This window comes from Macaca nemestrina, chromosome 4 (genome assembly GCF_043159975.1).
Source record: "Macaca nemestrina isolate mMacNem1 chromosome 4, mMacNem.hap1, whole genome shotgun sequence".
Classification (NCBI taxonomy): domain Eukaryota; kingdom Metazoa; phylum Chordata; class Mammalia; order Primates; family Cercopithecidae; genus Macaca; species Macaca nemestrina.
In genome coordinates this window covers 10,081,136-10,101,152 of record NC_092128.1, presented here as the reverse complement: position 1 = coordinate 10,101,152, position 20,017 = coordinate 10,081,136, and the positions used below count along the sequence as shown (strand labels likewise).

Sequence of the window (20,017 nt, the reverse complement as noted above, 5' to 3'; positions counted from 1 at the left end):
CTGGTTAAAAAAAATCCACTTATAGATGGATCCACACAGTTCAAACCTGTGTTGTTCAATGGGCAACCGTATATCCAAAAGAATTCAAAGCAAGATCTCAAAGAGATATCTGTACACCAACATTTATTGCATATTACTCTTGGCTAACCATGAATAGAGAATCATCAAATCACCAAGCAACCCAAATGTCCACCAACGATAAATGGATTTTAAAATGTGGTCTATACATACAACGAAATAATATATAGCCTTTAAAGAAAAGAAAAAAATTCTGTCACATGCTACAACATGGATGAACCTCAATGACATTATGCTAAGCAAAATAAGCTAATCACAAAGGGGCAAATACTGTTTAATCCCATGCATGTATCTAAAATAGTCAAAAATCATAGAAACAGAAAGTAGAAAGGTGGTTGCCAAGAATTTGGGGGAAGGGGGAAATGGGAATTAGTGCTCAATGGGTACAGAACTTCAGTTCTGCAAGATGAAAAAGTTCTGGAGATCTGTTGTGCAACAATGTGAATGTATTTTACACTACTGAACTTTACATGTTTAAATGGTAAACATGACAAATTTAATATGTGCTTTTTACAATCTTTTTAAAAAAGTAAAATGTTTTCATTTAGAAACTACATGTATATTAGGCACAGGGCAGGTTCTCAACAAATAGTAATTAGTTCTATTATGTGCAAATATATGGTAGGAACTCATATATCTACAAATAGAATATATGAAATTTCACTATAGGCTATGACATAAAAAATACAAAAGCTGCTTTAATTATGATTGAAATTCTTCCACTGTTTAAAAACAATTGACCGTCTATTTTCTTAGATTTTTGTGATTTGCTTAAAGCACTTCTTCAGTCTAGTCTTTAGTATCAAAAACTAAGGCACTAAAATAGATAAAGCAGTCATGACGTATTGTCTTTTTGATACCTTTTTTTTTTAAACTTCCTGGAGACATCTTGATATACTATGTATTAATTTAGCCCATATAAATGCAGCTGAGGGATAAAGATCACTGGGATCTGATTCAAGCCTATAATCCCACAGCTTTGGGAGGACAAGGTGGCAGGACACCCCGGGCAACATATAAGACCCCATCTCTATAAAAAATAAAAAATAAAAAAATCAGCCAGACATCGTGTCTCATGTCTATTATTCCTAGCTACTTGGGAGGCTGAGATGGGAGGATCCCTTGAACCCAGAAGACTGAGGATGCAGTGAGCTATGATCACGCCACTACACTCCAGCCTGGGCAAGAGTGAAACCCTGGGTACAAAAAAAAAGAAAAAGAAAAAAAGAGGCCAGGCATGGTGGCTCACGCCTGTAATCCTAGCACTTTGCAAGGCCAAGGCGGGCGGATCACCTGAGGTCAGGAGTTCGAGACTGGTCAACATGGTGAAACCCCATCTCTACTAAAAATACAAAAATCGGCCAGGCGTAGTGGCGTGTGCCTGTAATCTCAGCTACCTGGGAGGCTGAGGCAGGAGAACTGCTGGAACCTGGGAGATAGAGGCTGCAACGAGCTGAGATTGTGCCACTCCACTCCAGCCTGGGTGACAGAGCGAGACTCTGTCTCAAAAAAAAAAAAAAAAGAAAGATCATCATAAGATCAATTTGCAGAATAATTTCATGCTCTTGTTTTTTTTTGTTGTTGTTTTTTGCCTCAGAGTTTCTCAAGCTTTCTGACTTTGATCAACAGTCTACCAAGGATATACATTAAAATTTTATAGTAATCAATATCATAACAGCAGCTAACATAGTACACTGGGTGAGGATGGTACTTAAATAATTATTTATTGAGTTGCTTACAGAAGAGAGGTCTCCCAAGTCCCAAATCAACTTCACAAATATTTTATTAGTACTTACAATGTACAAAAACCTTTTTCTAAGCTCTGCCCTACAGATAATAAAAAGGAGCTTAAAATGAAGGGAAGGAGGAGAGAGAAAAAGATAAAAGATTAATACACATGTTATGGTACTTCTAAGCAGGAAAGAAGATGCTTAATTTGGTTGGGATGGGAGAGGGGTGGTTTCAAGCCACAAGCTAAACAGCATCTTGAGATGCTAAAACACGGAAGATATTCCAGAAAGAGGACAGGTACAGAATCGCCACGTGAAATTTCCTGTAGACTAGTAAGAAAACAAAGTGAGATCAACAGGAGAAAAGTATAAGAAAACTACCAGAGCCAGGCACAGCGGCTCATGCCTGTAATCCCAGCACCTTGGGAGGCCAAGATGGGAGAATCGCTTGAGCTCAGGAGTCTGAGACCAACTTGGGCAACACGGTGAGAAACTCTGCCTCTAACAAAAATACAAAAAATTAGCTGGGCATGGTGGCATGTGCCTGTGGTCCCAGCTACTCGGGAGACTGAGGTGGGAGGATTGTTTCAGCCCAGGTGGAGGTTGCAGTGAGCCAAGATTGTGCCACTGCAATCCAGGTTGGGTGACAGAGCAAAACCCCGCCTCAAAGAAAAAAAAAAGAAAACTATCAGAGATAATACTAATTCAGAGAGTTTGGGCTGTTCTACAAACTACCTAGAATGCTACCTTCAGGAATTTCTTAACTTGAATCCACAGCCATGAGAAGGCTGAGGTGGGCAATGCCACAATCACCTACGGTGGTGGTAAACAACACCCAATGGAGGTCCGACAGCTTGCTTTATATATTTTTTTCTTTGTTAAACAGGAAAAGGAAAAGTTATGTATTACTTGTATATTGAAGAAAAACTAAAAATGTAATGTGGGGGCAATTTAGGTGTTGAGCAAAAGAACTGGTACTTTACAAAAACAAAATAGTGTACAGAAACCAAGTATATATACTCTGAGAAGCTTTCCTTTTCTATAATAAAAAAAACGTATGAGAGGCTGAGGCAGAAGAACGGCGTGAACCTGGGAAGCAGAGCTTGCAGTGAGCCAAGATCACGCCACCGCACTCCAGCGTGGGCGACAGAGCAAGACTCCATCTCAAAAATAAAAATAAAAATAAAAATAATTTACTCGATTGTCAAAGTAGGCAGACTAAGTTTGGCAATCATCATTTCTACATACCACATTCTAAGATCAAGGTCACTTTTTACTTTTAATATTCTCATTTATCCTTTGAAGAAGAAGTTTAAGATTTAACTCACTAATAAAAAGGTTTGAATTATGCAAAATGAAGAGAAATGCTAAATACAATCATTTTCAAAACTAGTTTAATTCAAAAAAAATTATCATGGCATACACCTAACAGTATATGAATAATATCCTTTTAGTTTACATGTTTCTGCAAATGCATAACATTTTGTTACACTAAATGACTCGTGAATTAAGGAAAATTTGTTTCACATAATTTATCTGATTATGCTTCCCATATTAAAGTTTTAACTTGATCTTTATATTAAAAATACATAAAATCAAACAAAAATGAATAAAATATTTGCAACACAATCTGACAGATAATGTGACTATGTACCCAGAACATACAAAGACCTCTTACCACTCAACCAGACAAGCCAATTTTTTAAAGGGGCAAAAGGCTTGAACCAAAAAAAGTATACAAATAGCCAATAAGCATATGAAAAGATGTTCCGACATCATTGATCATCTGAGAAACACAAACCCACAATGAGATACTTAATAATCATTTGATGGCCAAAATTTAAGACTGGCAACAGGAAGTGTCAATGAAAATGTGAAGAAACTGTAACTCCTGCACAGTTACAACTGTAACTTTCAATGTAAAATGGCACAACTATTTTGGAAAAGAGTTTTAACAGTTTCTTACAAAGTAAAATCAATATTTACCACTAAAACATACCCAGGAAAGACATACAAATGGTCATAGCAGCTTTATCAATAGCTAACAACAGTCCTATGTGTCCATCCATGGGTAAATGAATTTAAAAACTGTAGTATGTGCCTACAATGGATTATTAATTCAGAGAGTTTACTACAAGTCGGCTGCCATGGCTTATGCCTGTAATCCCAACACTCTGGGAGGCCAAGGCAGAATCATTTGAGCCCAGGAGTTGGAGACCATCCTGGGTGACACAGGAGGATCCCATCTCTACAAAAAAATATTAATAATAATGTTAGTTGGGCATGGTGGTACATGCCTGTGGTCCTAGCTACTTAGTAGGCTGAGGTAAGAGGTTCGACTGAGCCCAGGAGGTCAAGGTTGCAGTGAGTCGAGATCTCGCCTAAAACTACAAAAATTAGCTGGTTGTGGTGGCAGGCACCCGTAATCCCAGCTACTCAGGAGACTGAGGCAGGAGAATTGCTTGAACCCAGGAGGCAGAGGTTGCAGTGAGCCGAGACCATACCACTGCACTCCAGCCTGGGTGGCAGAGCGAGACTCCATTTCGGGGGGCGGGGAAAAAAAAAGTTGAGGGAACGACTGTAAAGGAGCATGAAAGGACTCTGAGATGATGGCATCCGTTACAGATCTTGATCGAGGCAACGGTGCAGGTGCATACATGTGTCAAAACTCCTCAAATCATACCCTTCAAATGTGTGCTTTTTATTGTATGTAAATTATACTTCATACAGTTGTTTTAACTAAAAATTAATATAATTTGACAACACCTATTAAAACTAGAAATGTTCATAATCTTGAAACAGCCAACTCTATAAAAAATTGTAACACAAATGCTCAAAGATACATAAGGATATTCACTTCTTTTCAGGAGAGAAAACAATGTCAATCACAATGGATTGGTTTGCTGCGTAATGCACATTCATAAACTGGAATACTATGCATCCCACTTACAGTCGGATGGCTTAGAGCAAGGCGCAGCAAACATGCTCTGCAAAGGGCCACATGGTAAGTATTTTAGGCTTGGCAAGCAGTATCAAATCTCCCTTATATATTCTTCAGGGAAGTGGGGTGATGCTGTTTTACAACTCTTTAAAATGTTCATGTTCTCAGCTTGCAGGCCTTACAAAAAATGATCCCTGACTGAGAGATCAGAACTTTGAAGCTAACGTGCCCAAATTAAAATCCTTCCTCTACCACTAACTAGTTGTTACCTAATCTCTCCATCTCTCTATATTATAGTATCTATATAATGACCAAGCATATAGTCAGCCCTAAAGGAATATCAATTATTTTTTAATAAAATAGATCTCTCTGTATTAACCTTAAAAAGTCATGATAGAACCAAATAACTTGGTCCCATTTTTATAAAATATATGTAAAAATACACATTCATAAATTAATACATTTGAAAATTTGGGGAAGAATATACACCAAACTGTTAAAGGTAGGGAATGAAGTAACAGGGATCAATACGCTTTCATTTTATAAATGTCTACATTGTTTCAGTACTTTAAACTGAACACATTTAATCAACAGACATGAATTGAAATAGATAAAACATGTGTGGTATCATTTTTGTAACTTACCAGTCCTAAGCACATAATTTTAACTTGAGAAGTGTTTGGTTCCATTAATGAGAAAGTACATCAACTCTTTAAAATAATATTGGCACAATAACTAAAAATCATTTATCGCTTTGTGCCAGGTACAGTTCTAAGGATTTCACATGTATCAATTCCTTTAATCTTCACAACCACCTTATCAGATGTTATCACTGTCCTCACCAATTTACAGACAGGAATGCTCAGACATCAAGAGGATAACACTCCAGACACAAACTGGTAGCTCAAGGATCGGAACCCAAGAAACTGTCTCCAAAGACCACTCCCTTAGAACTCTACTCTCCTCCCCTCTCAAATGCATACTATTACCACTTGAGCTGAGAAAGAAATTCTCAAAGTTAACCTTTGGTCTGTCTAGGGTTTCACACGGTACCTTCCATCGAACTACAATTACGTGCTTTTAAATGTAACTTTCTGAATGATTCAAATAAGCTCATTCTTCTTGCAGCTGACATATCGTTAATCATCCAGAAAGCCAGCAGATAACACAGAACAGATAATATGTGGAGTAGATAATATGGAGTCAAACAGAACTAAGTTTGGATCCCGATTGCAAATTCCCAACTGGATAATCCTGGGCAAATTCTTAACTCCTCCCCTGTAGACAGTTTCCTTCCGTTTCCTCATCTGTAAAGGTTTTCGGGGTGTGTTACTAAATTTTGTATTCTGGTAAGATATATAGATAGAGAGATAGATACAGATATATATAGTGTAAAATTTACCATTTGTAACCATTTTTAAGTGTACAATTCTGTGGCATTAAGTATATTCAAAATATTGTTCAACCATCACTATTATCCACCTCCAGAATTTTTTCATCATTCCAAACAGAAATTCCATATTCATTAAATAATAACTCCCCATTCACCTCTCCCCTCACAGCCCTGGTAACCTCTATTCAACTTTCTGTCTCCATAGAGTTGCCTCTTCTAACTACCTCATATAAATGAGATCATACAATTTTGTATTTTTGTACGAAAAGGTTGTGTCTGGCTTATTTCACTCAGTATAATACTCTCCAGGTCCATCCATGTATCAGAATTTCACTCCTTTTAGGTCTGAAATATTTTGAAATGTTTTTATTTTTTTTTTGAAATGTCTTTCACTCCTTTTATGTTTTCATTGGTTTATATACCACATTTTGTTAATTCACCTGTTGATAGACACAGGGTGATTTTTACAAAAATTAAAAACAAGAGCTGGGTATGGTGGGTCACACCTACAATCCCAGCACTTCGGGAGGCTGAGGTAGGCGGATCTCTTGAGTTCAGGAGTTCAAGACCAGCCTGAGCAACATGGCAAACCCTCTCTCTACAAAAAATACAAAAATTAGCCAGGCGTGGTGGCATGCACCTGTAGTCTCAGCTACTTGGGAGGCTGAGGTGGGAGGATCGCTTGAGCCCAGGAGGCAGAGGTTGCAGTGAGCTGAGATCATGCATCTGCACTCCAGCCTGGGTAACAACCAGACCCTATCTCCAAAAAAATTTTTTTTTAATTTAAAAATGTTTAAAAAGTATCCAGGCTGGGCGTACAGTGGCTCATGCCTGTAACCCCAGCACTTTGGAAGACGAAGGCAGGTGGATCATCTGAGGTCAGTTCGAGACCAGCCTGGCCAACATGGTGAAACCCTGTCTCAACTAAAAATACAAAAATTAGCTGGGTGTGGTGGTGCGCGCCTGTAATTTCAGCTACTCAGGAGGCTGAGGCAGGAGAATCGCTTGAACCCAGGAGGCAGAGGTTGCAGTGAGCGGAGACTGTACCACTGCATTCCACCCTAGGCAACAAGAGTGAGATTTCGTATCCAAAAAAAAAAAAAACACACACACACACAGCAGGGTGCGGTGGCTCATGCCTATAATCCCACCACTTTGGGAGGACGAGGCAGGTGAATCACTTGAGGTCAGAAGTTCCAGACCATCCTCGCCAACATGGTGAAACCCAGTCTCTACTAAAAATATAAAAATTAGCTGAGGCTGGGCATAGTGGCTCACGCCTGTAATCCTAGTACTTTGGGAGGCCAGGGCAGGTGGATTACCCGAGGTCGGGAGTTGGAGACCAGCTGGCCAACATGGTGAAATCCCATCTCTACTAAAAATACAAAAACTAGCCAGGCGTGGTGGTGCATGCCTGTAATCCCAGCTACTTGGGAGGCTGAGGCAGGAGAATCGTTTGAACCCAGGAGGTGGAGGTTGCAGTGAGCCAAGATGGCGCCACTGCACTCCAGCCTGGGTGACAGAGTGAGACTTCGTCTCAAAAAAAATAAAAAATAAATAAATAAATTAGCCAAGCATGGTGGCACACGCTTGTAGTCCCAGCTACTCAGAAGGCTGAGGCACAAGAATCACTTTCGAGACTCTGTCTCAAAAAAAAAAAGTGTCTGGGTCAGACACAGTGGCTCAGCCTGTCATCCCCATACTTTAGGAAACCAAGGCAGAAGGATTGCCTGGGGCCAGGAGTTTGAGATCAACGTGGGCAATGAAGCAGGATCCCATCTCTACAAAAAATAAAAAAATTAAATTAGCCAGCACAATGGTATGCACTGGTAGTACGTTGCTCAGGAGGCTGAGACAGGAGGATCCCCAGAGCCCAGGAGTTCAAGGATGCAGTGAGCTATGATCTTGTTCTGTCTTGCTATTGTTAATGGAAAACAAGATCAATTATTAAGAAACTGCTAACCATATAATCTAAACACAAATTTGTCATATTTTCATACCAAGTAGTGGAACAGTGGCAAGATGTGGAATGGTGCAACCATCTTAGAAATATTACCAGCTGTAACTTTTGAGGTATCACTAAATTTGCTAATCCATATTTAAATCATCTTAAAAGAATGATGAAAAGCATCCCAATAAATGATTCAATTACACTGTCACACCCTTCAGTTTTAGCTCCAAAACCTACCTCAATTTACTCCAATAAAGAACTCATGAATTATAACAAAACAGCTTTTCAGTTAAAAGATCTACTACCCTCTCTCGCCCTTGCCCTTTCCCTTCCTTGTATTTTTGTAAAGGGATCATCAATATTAACATTAAATCAAATTAAGCTGATACTATTACTAAATATCCAGATGATTCATCAAGTTCTCTCCAGTTGCCCGAGTGTAACAGTTGCATCTAAAAGATATCTAATTTTCAATACTACAGATTATAACTGGGAAAAACTTGGAACTTGTTCACCTTGACAATTATTTTTCTTTGTAATCATTCCCTATTAAAGAGGGAGAAAAACACCTCTCAAAGTTCCTCACATTAATACTAATATATCCTGTTCACTTTGCAAGTTCCTTAGTCAAATTATTTCCCTACATTTTTCATATTTCGTTAATTCATTCAACTATATTTAAAACCCCTATTCTCTAGCAACTACCAATGTAGGTGCTAGGTATACAAAGAAAAAAATAAGACAGAGCCTCTACCAGGAGGCACTTTGAGTGTAGGGAAGGGAGGGATGCATAAACAAGTGATTACAATACAATTGACTCATGCTACGATAAAATATGATCAAAGTCCTGTGGAAACACAAGAGTGTCTGGGAATTCAGGGAAGACCTCCAGAAGGTAAAGTATGTATCATCTGACCATGAACCTTTCTCTGAATTTAATGAATTGCTGCTCTTCACTTATGCTCTCCCCCGAAGATTTCACCTACTCGTATAGAATCTATCATGATTTACAGAAAATTTTTCATCTATACTGATATAAAGACTTCAAGGCTAATCCATAAATCATTGCTAATTAACCACAGAATACATTATATTGGAGGATTTGTCCTTGTTGGTTTTTAAAAAGCAGATCAACTTTCTCAATCACTGTTCATGTAAAGGGTAATACTGAAATAAATTCACAATCCTTGAGCACACTACCTCAAAAGCAGGAAGATATCCTGGGAAAATTCCAATAGGACTTGGAGAAATTTGCCTAAAATTTTTAAACAGCCAACATAAAGATATTCACTTATATGTATCTGTGCAAGGCAAAGCTAGGTATCAAAGTATCAGAACTTTTTCTAACTACACTAGATAAACAAGTGTGTTTTTTTTTTTTAAGTCACTGCTACTTAAACTGACTAAATACATTCTGAGTTGTACCAGAAAATAATTTAAGATGAATTTTTAAACCAATTTCCCAAAGAGATGTTTTTCAAAATATCTCACGGCAAGTACAAAGAACAGTAATTATCAAATACAGAACACGCAAGGGCAAAGTTAGAAATTTTTATCCTAGGCTGGGCATGGTGGCTCACATCTGGATCAGCACTTTGGGAAGTGGAGGCGCGTAAATCACTTGAGGTCAGGAGTTCGAGATCAGCCTGGCCAATATGGTGAAACCCCGCCTCTGCTAAAAATACAAAAATTAGCCGGGTGTCGTGGTGCGTGCCTGTAGTTCCAGCTACTCGGGTGGTTGAGGCAGGGGAATTCCTTAAACCCAGGAGGCAGAGATTGTAGTGAGCCCAGATAGGGCCATTGTACTCCAGCCTGGACAACAGAGCAAGGCTCCGTCTCAAAAAAAAAAATTATCTTAAAATATCCGATTTTCTGCCAAATATCTGCATAACTAGCTCATCTCATAATGGACAAGATTATTAATAGGATTTTTTAATACAGAATTATTAGTAATTAATATAAACGTTATTTTTTTGTTATAATGTCTCAACACTTAGACCAGCACCTGGAATGCCTGTACGGTGGTGTCAACACTCTCCAAAATATATGTAATAAATTTATACTGCACTTATTTGTCTCCATTTTTAAGAAACCATAAGTTAGTAGATGCACATTAGATCTTTATCACATAGGACAGTGCAACCAGAAGAACGCCTATGTTTTTCTAACTTGTTTTCCTGGAATATACTCACTTTCCACAAAAACGAGAATTTAAGATGCAATGTTCCTGTTTCCGGGAAACCTTAAATATTACATAACCCAACACATCTCCAAAAAGAGAGAACAACATGCTTTATATCTATGACTAGAATCCTACCTATTCCTAACTTTAGAGACCATGAATAGAACATTAAAATATATCTTAAATACTTCTGTTTTCTTGCAAATAAAATTTACAAATAAACAAGTTAGGATTACACACTTGATCCGTATTCTTAAATATGAATTAGTTGCTAATGCTTATGAAGAGTAATAGAAAATAAACTCCAAAACCCCTAAAAGTATTGACTACATTCAACCGTGACTACATTCGTGTTTTTCAAAGGTTTATTAAATGCTGTTTTATGGTGACATCAAAACTCCACAAAATTAAGCTAATAACTTCCTTGAACCCTAAAAAGCAAGCCTTTAAGTAAACATCAAAGATACATTTTTATTTCCAAATGAATTTAAATGTTACAGATACTGTGTGATAAACAAAGGAAGTTTAACTGTGGACAGCACACGTTAAATTTCTTAGGCAACAAACATTTCTGCATCCAGTCTTTTCTGAATCACCAAAGCTATTGTTCACAGAAAACGAGACCAATTACTAAGAAACTGCTAACCATAGAATCTAAACACACATTTGTCATAGCCATTCTATTTTGATCACCTACTTCTACCACCTCATCCTCATTCAACCCGTCGGGATTTGGGGAATAATCTCTGGCTGAATGACAGTTGATTTCGTTAGCACCTGTCGCCATTCTCAGATGTATCACACAAGTTGGCCAAAACAGCTTGTAATGTTTAAGGATTACGATTCTTTAGAAAGTGGGAACTCACTAGGCGTTCACCAAGTTTTCCAAAAGATCGTGCTTCTCGATTCCTCCCGCTTTCAAAAAGTAACCGTGTGGCACTGATTTTTGGGGGGAGTGGAAGGGGATGTACACAATGAAGTGGGAATTCAACAGGAAGCCCTCCAAAAACACAATCAATAGAGAGCAGAACAGCTCGACTCTTCCCTCAAACTTAGCATAAAGCCAGACCAGGCGGCGAGGCAGCCCGCGACCGCCGGAGCTCAGGGGATTTCGGGGTGCGTCCTGGGGAAACGTCAGAGGCGAAGCTACTCCGAGTTCCACGCCGCGAACGTCGTCCCGCGGTCGCCGCGGCCCCAGCCCGGGGTCAGCGCGCCCGGGATGGGGGCGTGCGCGGGGCTGGGGCCGAGCCCTGCCCACCCCGGCAGCGGCCCGCGCCTCCCCACGCCCCTCTCCCGCCCGCCGGCGGGCCCGGGTGTCATGCCCCTTCCCCTCGCGCCGAGCCCTCCGGAGACACAGTCCGTCCTTTGTCTGAGTGCAGACTCGGCGGCTGGGTCCCACCAACTTGTGTCTGTCCCGTCCCACCCGGGCGCTCCCGCCGCGGCCGCGCCACACAAAGGAGACTTGAGGCTCGAGCTGCCACCCTGGACCGGGCACCGGAACGCCCCGACCCCGGCCCCGGCGCCCCGGCCAGGGCAGGCACCCGGAAAGCTGCCCCCCACACGCCCCCCGCCCCGCAGCTCCGGGGGTCCGCGCTGCCCCACTCGCAGGCTCCCGCTGGCCAGCCCTAAGCTCACAGCTCCTTCCGGGGAGGGGGGTCTCCCCTCACCCTCCACCCCCCGCACGCCTACAAACGCGGCGCCCGGGTGAGCCCCGTTCAGGCGATACCCGGGACCGGCACAGCAGCGGCGGGGAGGTCCTGCCGCCGCCGCCGCCGCCCGCTTCGCACTCCTGGAGCCCCACCGGCCGGGCCGCCCGCAGCGGCGCGTTACCTTCGTCCCGCGCGCCGGCTCGCGCTGTTCCCGCGCGTCGCCCCCGCGCGCCGCCGCCGCCGCCGCCGGGGCTCCACTGCCTTCTGTGTCCCACCGGGTGTCGGACGCGACCGGACCGAGCGCCAAACGCGGCAGTCCAATCGCCATCGCTTTTATTTGGCCCCCCCAACCCAATCAAGCACCGCCCCGATTGGCGGGACGCTAGGCGGGCGCCCGTCCAATCACAGGGCCCGCCGGGCTCGGAGGCGCCGAGCCAGCCCCACGCAGAGTGCGCTCAGGGCTCGCGGGCGGGCGGTGGTGGCGCGTGCGCGCGCGGGCGGTGGCGGGGCTCGCTTGAAGCGACGCGACTGGCCTTGTGGAAGCGCTGCCGCCGTCTCTTTGTTCTTTCGCTGAACACACGGCGCCTCTCAGGAAGGCGGTGTGCAGGCAGGCGGGAACCGGGAGACATCGCGGGGGCCCGGAGCCCACCGCGAACGGGAGGCGGGGAGGATGGGTGGCGGGAACGGGCCGAAGGGCGGGACGACGCGCCGGCTGCTCTTGGCGGGAACCGGCGCCGCGGAGTTCCCGGGCGGGGGAGGGGAGGGGGAGGGGAGGGGAGGGGAGGGGCGAGGCGGGGACTGGAAGCCAAGTTTGAACCAGTTCAAAACTCGGGGGTGGTAACGGTTTTAACCGCCGCGCTCGTTTCCCCGCGCGCGGTGCCGAGGCCCGAGCTGGCCTCTCCTGGCGGTGCCCAGGGAGGGGAGGGCACGGGCCCCGGAGGTCGGCTCTGCTGCGGCGCGGCCTTTGCGGGGAGACGCTCTCCCGGCCCGCGCGCTGCCGCCGGCCCCGTTACTTCTTTTTTTTTTTTTTTCCCTCTGAGACGGAGTTTCGCTCTTGTTGCCCAGGCTGGAGTGCAATGGCGCGATCTCAACTCACCGCAACCTCCGCCTTCCGTGTTCAAGAGATTCTCCTGCCTCAGCCTCCCGGGTAGCGGGGATTACAAGCATGCGCCACTACGCCCGGCAATTTTGTATTTTTAGTAGAGACGGGGTTTCTCCGTGTTGGTCAGGCTGGTCTCGAACTCCCGACTGCAGGTGATCCGCCCGCCTCGGCCTCCCAAAGTGCTGGGATTACAGGCGTGAGACACAGCGCCCGGCCCGGGTCCCGTTGATGTTGCCTGCTGCTGCCTCGGCCACTTCCCGCCCCGCCCCCCGCCTCCACCGCTGGACTTTGGCTGAGCTCGCAGTGCTTATCGCCCTAGAAACCTGTGAAAGGGTGACATTACTGCCATTTCAGACCCTTCCAGTGTTTGTAGTGCCAAGCAAGTGTCAGTGTTAAAAATCGTTTATTAAGATGAGCGCTGTTCACTTGCCGCCTCTGCAAAGTGTAAGGATATTTGCAATATTTTTTAGTGATTAAACAATGATCTTAGTTATGGGGGGGTCAACCTGCCTCAACTCAGGAATTAGGGGGCTTCTGCTTAGGATACAATCTCTCCTATTGCTTCATGTGGCAATGCAGTTAAGAGTATCCCGAATTTATTTTTACTAGGATGTACCTATGGGGTAAAATACCATTGTCCTGTAAACTGAGATTCCATATTGATAGTTCAGACTGGACACTGAAAAAAGGCCACCTATGAACTGTTGGGGTAAAAATCTGAAGAAATCTTTTTAATGATTTTAATAACTAGCCAGAATTTTTCTTTTTCTTTTTCTTTTTCTTTTTTTTTTTTTTTTTTTTTGAGATGGTCTCACACTGTCGCCCAGGCTGGAGTGCAGCAGCGCCATCTCGGCTCACTGCAAGTTCCGCCTCCCGGGTTCACACCATTCTGCCTCAGCCTCCCAGGGTAGCTGGGACCACAGGTGCCCGCCACCACGCCCGGCTAATTTTTTGTGTTTTTAGTAGAGACGGGGTTTCACCATGTTAGCCAGGGTGGTCTCGATTTCCTGACCTTGTGATCCACGCGTCTCAGCCTCCCAAAGTGCTGGGATTACAGGCGTGAGCCACCGCGCCCGGCCATAATTTTTCATCAGGGGATTTAGCCCATAATTTTCCCGCCTTTCCTAAATCACCATTCCATTCCTCACATATATTCTGAACCACGCCAATGTTGGAAAGTGTATATGAAGGGAAGCTAAAAGATAAGGAGAAACAAGCAATCATGTGCTCAGATAAAAGCAAAATTATCTTGTGAATCAATAAGACTGCAAAAAGTAAGTTATGCAACTGAGATGTGACTGTAAAATAACGTAACGAATTATAGCTGTCATTACTTACAGTCACCAATACATTCATTTTGCAAGATAAAATGCATCTATCTAGGCCAGCAGTTTGCAATTTTTTAAAACCAGCAACTTAAACCTCAGAAATTAACTACTTATCCCTAAGTTGCTTATCAAATTACTGAACTTATCAGTCCTATAATATTAAATAGTAAAACGACATTTTTTAAGAGGAAGATCAATGAAATTAGAGACTACCATAAAGCACATCAAAGCAGTATATAAATATATGCAACATGGTGTGAAATGTCATATAAATTGTTAGACGTTTAGAATCAAGGGATGGATGGATCAAGATGTTCCAGGCCAGGCTTAGTGGTTCACACCTGTAATCCCAGCACTTTCGGAAGTCAAGGTGGGAAGCTCCAAGACCAGCCTGGGCAACATAGCAAGACCCCATCTCTACAAAAAAACTTTAAAAATAAATGGGTGTGGTGGCACGGAAGTACCTATGGTCCCAACTGCCCCCGAGGCCGAGGGAGGGGACTGCTTGAGCTCAGGATCTCAAGGTTAGGGTGAGCTATGATGGCATCACTGCGCTCCAGCCTGAGCAACAGGATGAGACCCTGTCTCTAAAAAAAAAGTGATTGGACAAAATATGATTATTGGCACCAAGTGAATGTTAGGAAAAAACAGAAACATGTAAAAAGAACTTTATAGAGCGACCATTCCCACCGAGAAGAGTGTGTCGGTTGGACTCTAACCATTAAAGAGCTAGGTGGGATGATATTAAATATATATATAACAGATTTAATGTAATATGAAGGCTAGGGTGAAAAGGGATGCCAGTGGATCACAGTATTTTCTTAATGATATTATCCATTTAAGCAAGGTAGTTTAGGCCACAGTAATGGCAGAAAAGGGATAATTTGAAAATAGTCCAGAAGGATTTCATTTTATGTGGGGTTTGTATGATGTCTTGCGACTCCTTTCCGTATATGACAAATACAGCAAAGTTAGGAGGGGGAAGAAGTATTTTGCTTTTGCTACAAAAAAAAAAAAAAAAGTCTGAAGATGTCTAACCCAGGAAAGCAAGAAAATATACAAGCCCATTGTACAGACCTCTGTGACTATTTCAATGGGAAAAAATATGTTTAATATGTGTAATGAATAGTAAACATATGAGCAAGTGTGTGTGTAAATGCCAGTTACTCAAGGGGTGTAGATGAAGCAGAAAGCCAGGCTAAACGCAAAGGTGGACATGGAGGTTGAGGATCACCAAGCTTTTTCATTTCTGTGTAAAGATTGTTCTGCCTTGTGTGAACAACAAAAATTCAGTATTAAAGTTACAAGATGAAACCAAAAACACTTAAGCCCCAAAGTCAGGAAGTAGCACTACCTTTTTCACTGTTGTAACCCCAGGGCCTAGGTCTCCCGGCACACAGCTGATCCTCAGGGTTGTCCTGGGGGAGCTGGAGAAGATGAAGTGCCACGTTAAGGCTGTTAACATCGCAGAACTTCCCTTTGCATCCCTTGACTTCTCAGAACCTCCCTTTCAACCCCAAAAATGGGATTTACTTTCCACACGTTATTCAGCACTCATTTGTGGAGTGCTTACTCTGAATGATAATTATACCGAACATGAGGTGGTAATAAAAATAAGGCAGGCCGGGCGCGGTGGCTCACGCCTGTAATCCCAGCACTTTGGGAGGCTGAGGCGGGCGGATCACTAGGTCAGGAGATCCAGACCACGGTGAAACCCCGTCTCTACTAAAAATACAAGAAATTAGCCGGGCGCGGTGGCGGGGGCATGTAGTCCCAGCTACTCAGGAGGCTGAGGCAGGAAAATGGCGTGAACCCGGGAGGCGGAGCTTGCAGTGAGCTGAGATCGCGCCGCTGCACTCCAGAATGGGCGACAGCGCGAGACTCTGTCTCAAAAAAATAAATAAATAAATAAGGCATGGGCGGCTGGGCACAGTGGCTCAGGCCTGTAATCCCAGCACTTTTGGAGGCCGAGGTGGATGGATCACGAGGTCAGGAGATCGAGACCATCCTGGCTAACACGGTGAAATCCCATCTCTACTAAAAATAGAAAAACTTAGCCCGGCGTGGTGGCGGGCGCCTGTAGTCCCAGCTGCTCATGAGGCTGAGGCAGGAAAATGGCGTGAACCCGGGAGGCGGAGCTTGCAGTGAGCCGAGATCGCGCCACTGCACTCCAGCCTGGGCAACAGAGCAGACTCCGTCTCAAAAAAAAAAAAAAAAAAAAAAAAGGCATGGGAAGAGGGAAGTTTTGGGTGCAAATGCTGTAATTTTAAAACAGCTTGGGGCTGAACGTGAGGTGGTTCACGCCTGTAATCCCAGCACTTTGGGGACTGAGATGGAGGATTACTTGAGTTCACAAGTTCTAGATCAGCCTGAGCAACATAGCGAAGCTTCATCTCTTCCAAAAATACAAAACTTAGCCGGTCATGGTAGCAAGTGCCTATAGTCCCAGCTAGTCTGGAGGCTGAGGTGGGAGGATGGCTTGAGCCTGGGAGGCAGAGGTTGCAGTGAAATGGCACCACTGCACTCCAGCCTTGGAATAAAATAATTTTTTAAAAACCACTTGGTTAGGGAAGCCCTCATTTTGAAGGTGACATATGAAGAAAAACTTGAAGGAGCTGAGGGAGAATTTACTGAGAGAAGACTGTTCTAGGCAGAGAGAAGGGCCAGTCAGTGCCTGGGCCCGAGGCAGAAGCATGGCTGATGTGCTATTGGACGGGAAGGGGAAGAAAAGTAGGAAATGATGTTGAAGAATGTAGGAGGCACAAGCAGATTTTTCAGCTCCTTGTGGACCATAGTTAGGTCTTTATCTTTTACAAAATGAGAGGATTTTGAGCAAAAAGGTGATATGATCATTTAAACAAGATCATTTTAGCTCCTGTGTTGAAAGGAGCCTGAAGCGGAGCCGGGGCCAAATCAGAGAGGACAGTGATGAGTCCGTTGTAATAAGCCAGGGAAGAAATGATTGTGGCTGAGACCAAAGTGGTAACAGTGAGCTGGTGGGAAGTAGAGTCTGGATGTATTTTGAAGGTATAAGCAGTGGAATTTCCTGACAGATTGGATATAGGATACAAGAAAGATTGCATATAAGGAGTATCAATTCTCAACACAGGGAGCCTGAGAAGGGATGAGCTCTCATGAAGAACCGGAGTGGCATTGTACTACAGCCTGGAACACACCCCAGGATGGGGCCAGGAGATGTGTGGCATGTCGAGAAACCTTAATAAAGATAACATAATTTTTGGTTGTGATTGAAATTAACCTGATCCTTTTCAGAACAGGTTGAAATAGTCACCTCTAGAAAACCCGAGGAAGGTGTGGTAGCCAGCCTCTAAAATGTTCCTTTTTGGTTTTATTTTTATTTTTGTTTTAGAGAGAGAGTCTCACTCTGTTGGCCAGGCTGGAGTGTGATGGCACGATCTTGGCTCACTGCAACCTCGGTCTCAAGCAGTTCTACCTCAGCCTCCTGAGTAGCTGGGATTACAGGCATGCGCCACCATGTCTGGCTCATTTTTGTAATTTTAGTAGAGATGGGGTTTCACCATGTTGGCCAGGCTGGTCTCAAACTCCTGACCTCAGGTGATCCACCTGCCTTGGCCTCCCAAAGTGCTGGGATTACAGGCGTGAGCCACCATACCCGGCCAGTACTTCCGTATTATTAATACCACCTCCTGGTATTCACTGCCATGTGTAATCTTCTCCCTTGTTGTGGGCTAGACCTAGTGACTTGCTTCTTTTTTTTTTTTTTTTTTTTTTTTTTCTTTTTTGAGACGGAGTCTCACTCTGTCGCCCAGGCTGGAGTGCAGTGGCGCGATCTCGGCTCACTGCAAGCTCTGCCTCCCGGGTTCACGCCATTCTCCTACCTCAGCCTCCTGAGTAGCTGGGACTACAGGCGCCTGCCACCGCGCCCGGCTAATTTTTTGTATTTTTAGTAGAGACGGGGTTTCACCGTGGTCTCGATCTCCTGACCTTGTGATCCGCCCACCTCGGCCTCCCAAAGTGACTTGCTTCTAATAGGATATGGCCACAAAAGGAATGGGATGTCATCCCCAAAATTACATAATGAGGAGATCGTGACCTCCCAGCTCCCGTATCCCTTAATCTGGCTGTAACAAGATGCTATTTCAGCTTTATCTCATACTTCCACCACTGTAAGTTCCAGCCATATCATATTATTCACTTTCCCAAACACAGTTTCAGCTAAACTGATCAAGATGTTACCATTTTAAGACTTTTGAGAAAGAAATTTGATCAAACAAAATGAGTAGACTAGAATAGATTTAGTCTTTAGACTACCTAGAAATTACCTGGCTGTTTTAAACAAATTCAAGTGTGAAACTGAGGAGTACTTGGCCAAAATATGCTTACAAACAACCCCTGGGTAGACTATCATTTTCCAGATGTGACACCTGTCTTGTAAAAGACTATTGAGGATTTGGGGAAGCAAAGAACTGATTAATCTTACCATTATTCTGGGCTATAACAAAGAAGAAGATAAATAAAGAATGAAAAATACTGTACAAAGAGAGGACGTAGAGGATCACTTGAGCCCAGGAGTGCTGAGCTGTAGTGGGCTGTGTTGATCAGGTGTCTGCACCAAGTTGAGCATCAGTATGGTGAACTTCCAGGAACTAGAGACCACGAGGTTGCCTAAAGAGGGGTGAATTGACTCAGGTTGGAAATGGACCAGGTCATAACTCCTGTACTGATCACTACCAGTGGGATTGTGCCTGTGAATAGCTACTACTCTTCAGTTTGGGCAACAAAACAAGACCCCACCTTTTTTATTTTAATTTTTTTTTTTTTTTTTTTTTAAGTCTGGGCGTGGTGGGTCACGCCTGTAATCCCAGCACTTTGGGAGGCTGAGGTGGGCTGATTGCCTGAGCGCAGGAATTCAAGACCAGCCTGGGCAACGTGGTGAGACACTGTCTCTACTAAAAACACAAAAATTAGCCAGGTGTGGTGGTGCATGCCTATGGTCCCAGTTACTCAAGAGGTTGAGGTACGAGAAATTGCTTGAACTTGGGCAGCAGAGGTTGCAATGAACTGGGATCAAGCCAGTGCACTCTAGCCTGGGCAAAAGAGCAAGACGGCCTCCAAAAAAAAAAAAAATGGTTTTAGGAAAGGATAAGACTTGGAAACAAAACCACACAATTGTATAAATAATCTTCAAGTATTAGAATTAATGGAAGTTAACAAGGTGACTGGATACAAACCTAGTTTACAAAAAATCTATTTCTTTGTACTAACAGTAAAGAGGAAATTAAACTTTTAAAGTGATATGTACCATTTATCTTTGGGAAAATATCAAATATCTAGTCATCTGATGAAAGATGTGTAAGACCTATGCACAAAATATTACAAAACAATATTGAGGAAAACTTTTTTAAAGCCCTAAATAGAATGTCATTTTTATGATTTGGAAGATGCATAGATTCACCACAATGCCAATCAAAATCCCAACAGGATTTGTGAATGCATTTGCATCTGTGTTGTGTGTGGAAATTGACAAGTTGATTCTAAAATACACGCAAAATGCAAAAGGCCGAAAAGAGCCAAGAGAATTAAGAATGAAACTGGGCAACTTTACTACCAAATATAAAAACCTGGCTTTTTATTTTATTTTAGAAATGGAGTTTCACTCTTGTTGCCCAGGCTGGAGTGCA

General features: G+C 43.3%; 1 protein-coding gene and 1 long non-coding RNA gene across 12 annotated transcripts in view; one reads left to right on the top strand and one right to left on the bottom strand.

Annotated features, from left to right (window-relative positions):
- Window positions 1-15,727, bottom strand: part of LOC105474849 (enhancer of zeste 2 polycomb repressive complex 2 subunit) — a 79,504-nt gene extending 63,777 nt beyond the window's left edge. For 2 of the 11 annotated variants that reach the window (XM_071094300.1, XM_071094302.1), the window contains exon 1: window positions 13,021-13,169. In XM_071094300.1, the coding sequence (XP_070950401.1) occupies window positions 13,021-13,091 (71 nt within the window). In that variant the 5' untranslated portion in view covers window positions 13,092-13,169. Of the gene's footprint in view, window positions 1-11,141; window positions 11,430-12,001; window positions 12,072-12,105; window positions 12,257-13,020; window positions 13,170-15,708 lie in introns of those variants that run through there. The other 9 variants (XM_071094293.1, XM_071094294.1, XM_071094296.1 and 6 more) reach the window with 8 other exon arrangements.
- LOC105474846 (uncharacterized) overlaps window positions 12,395-20,017 on the top strand; it is a 34,832-nt gene continuing 27,209 nt past the window's right edge. The window contains exon 1 of the long non-coding RNA XR_011621877.1: window positions 12,395-12,531. This is a non-coding gene — a long non-coding RNA (uncharacterized lncRNA). The remainder of the gene's footprint in view (window positions 12,532-20,017) is intronic.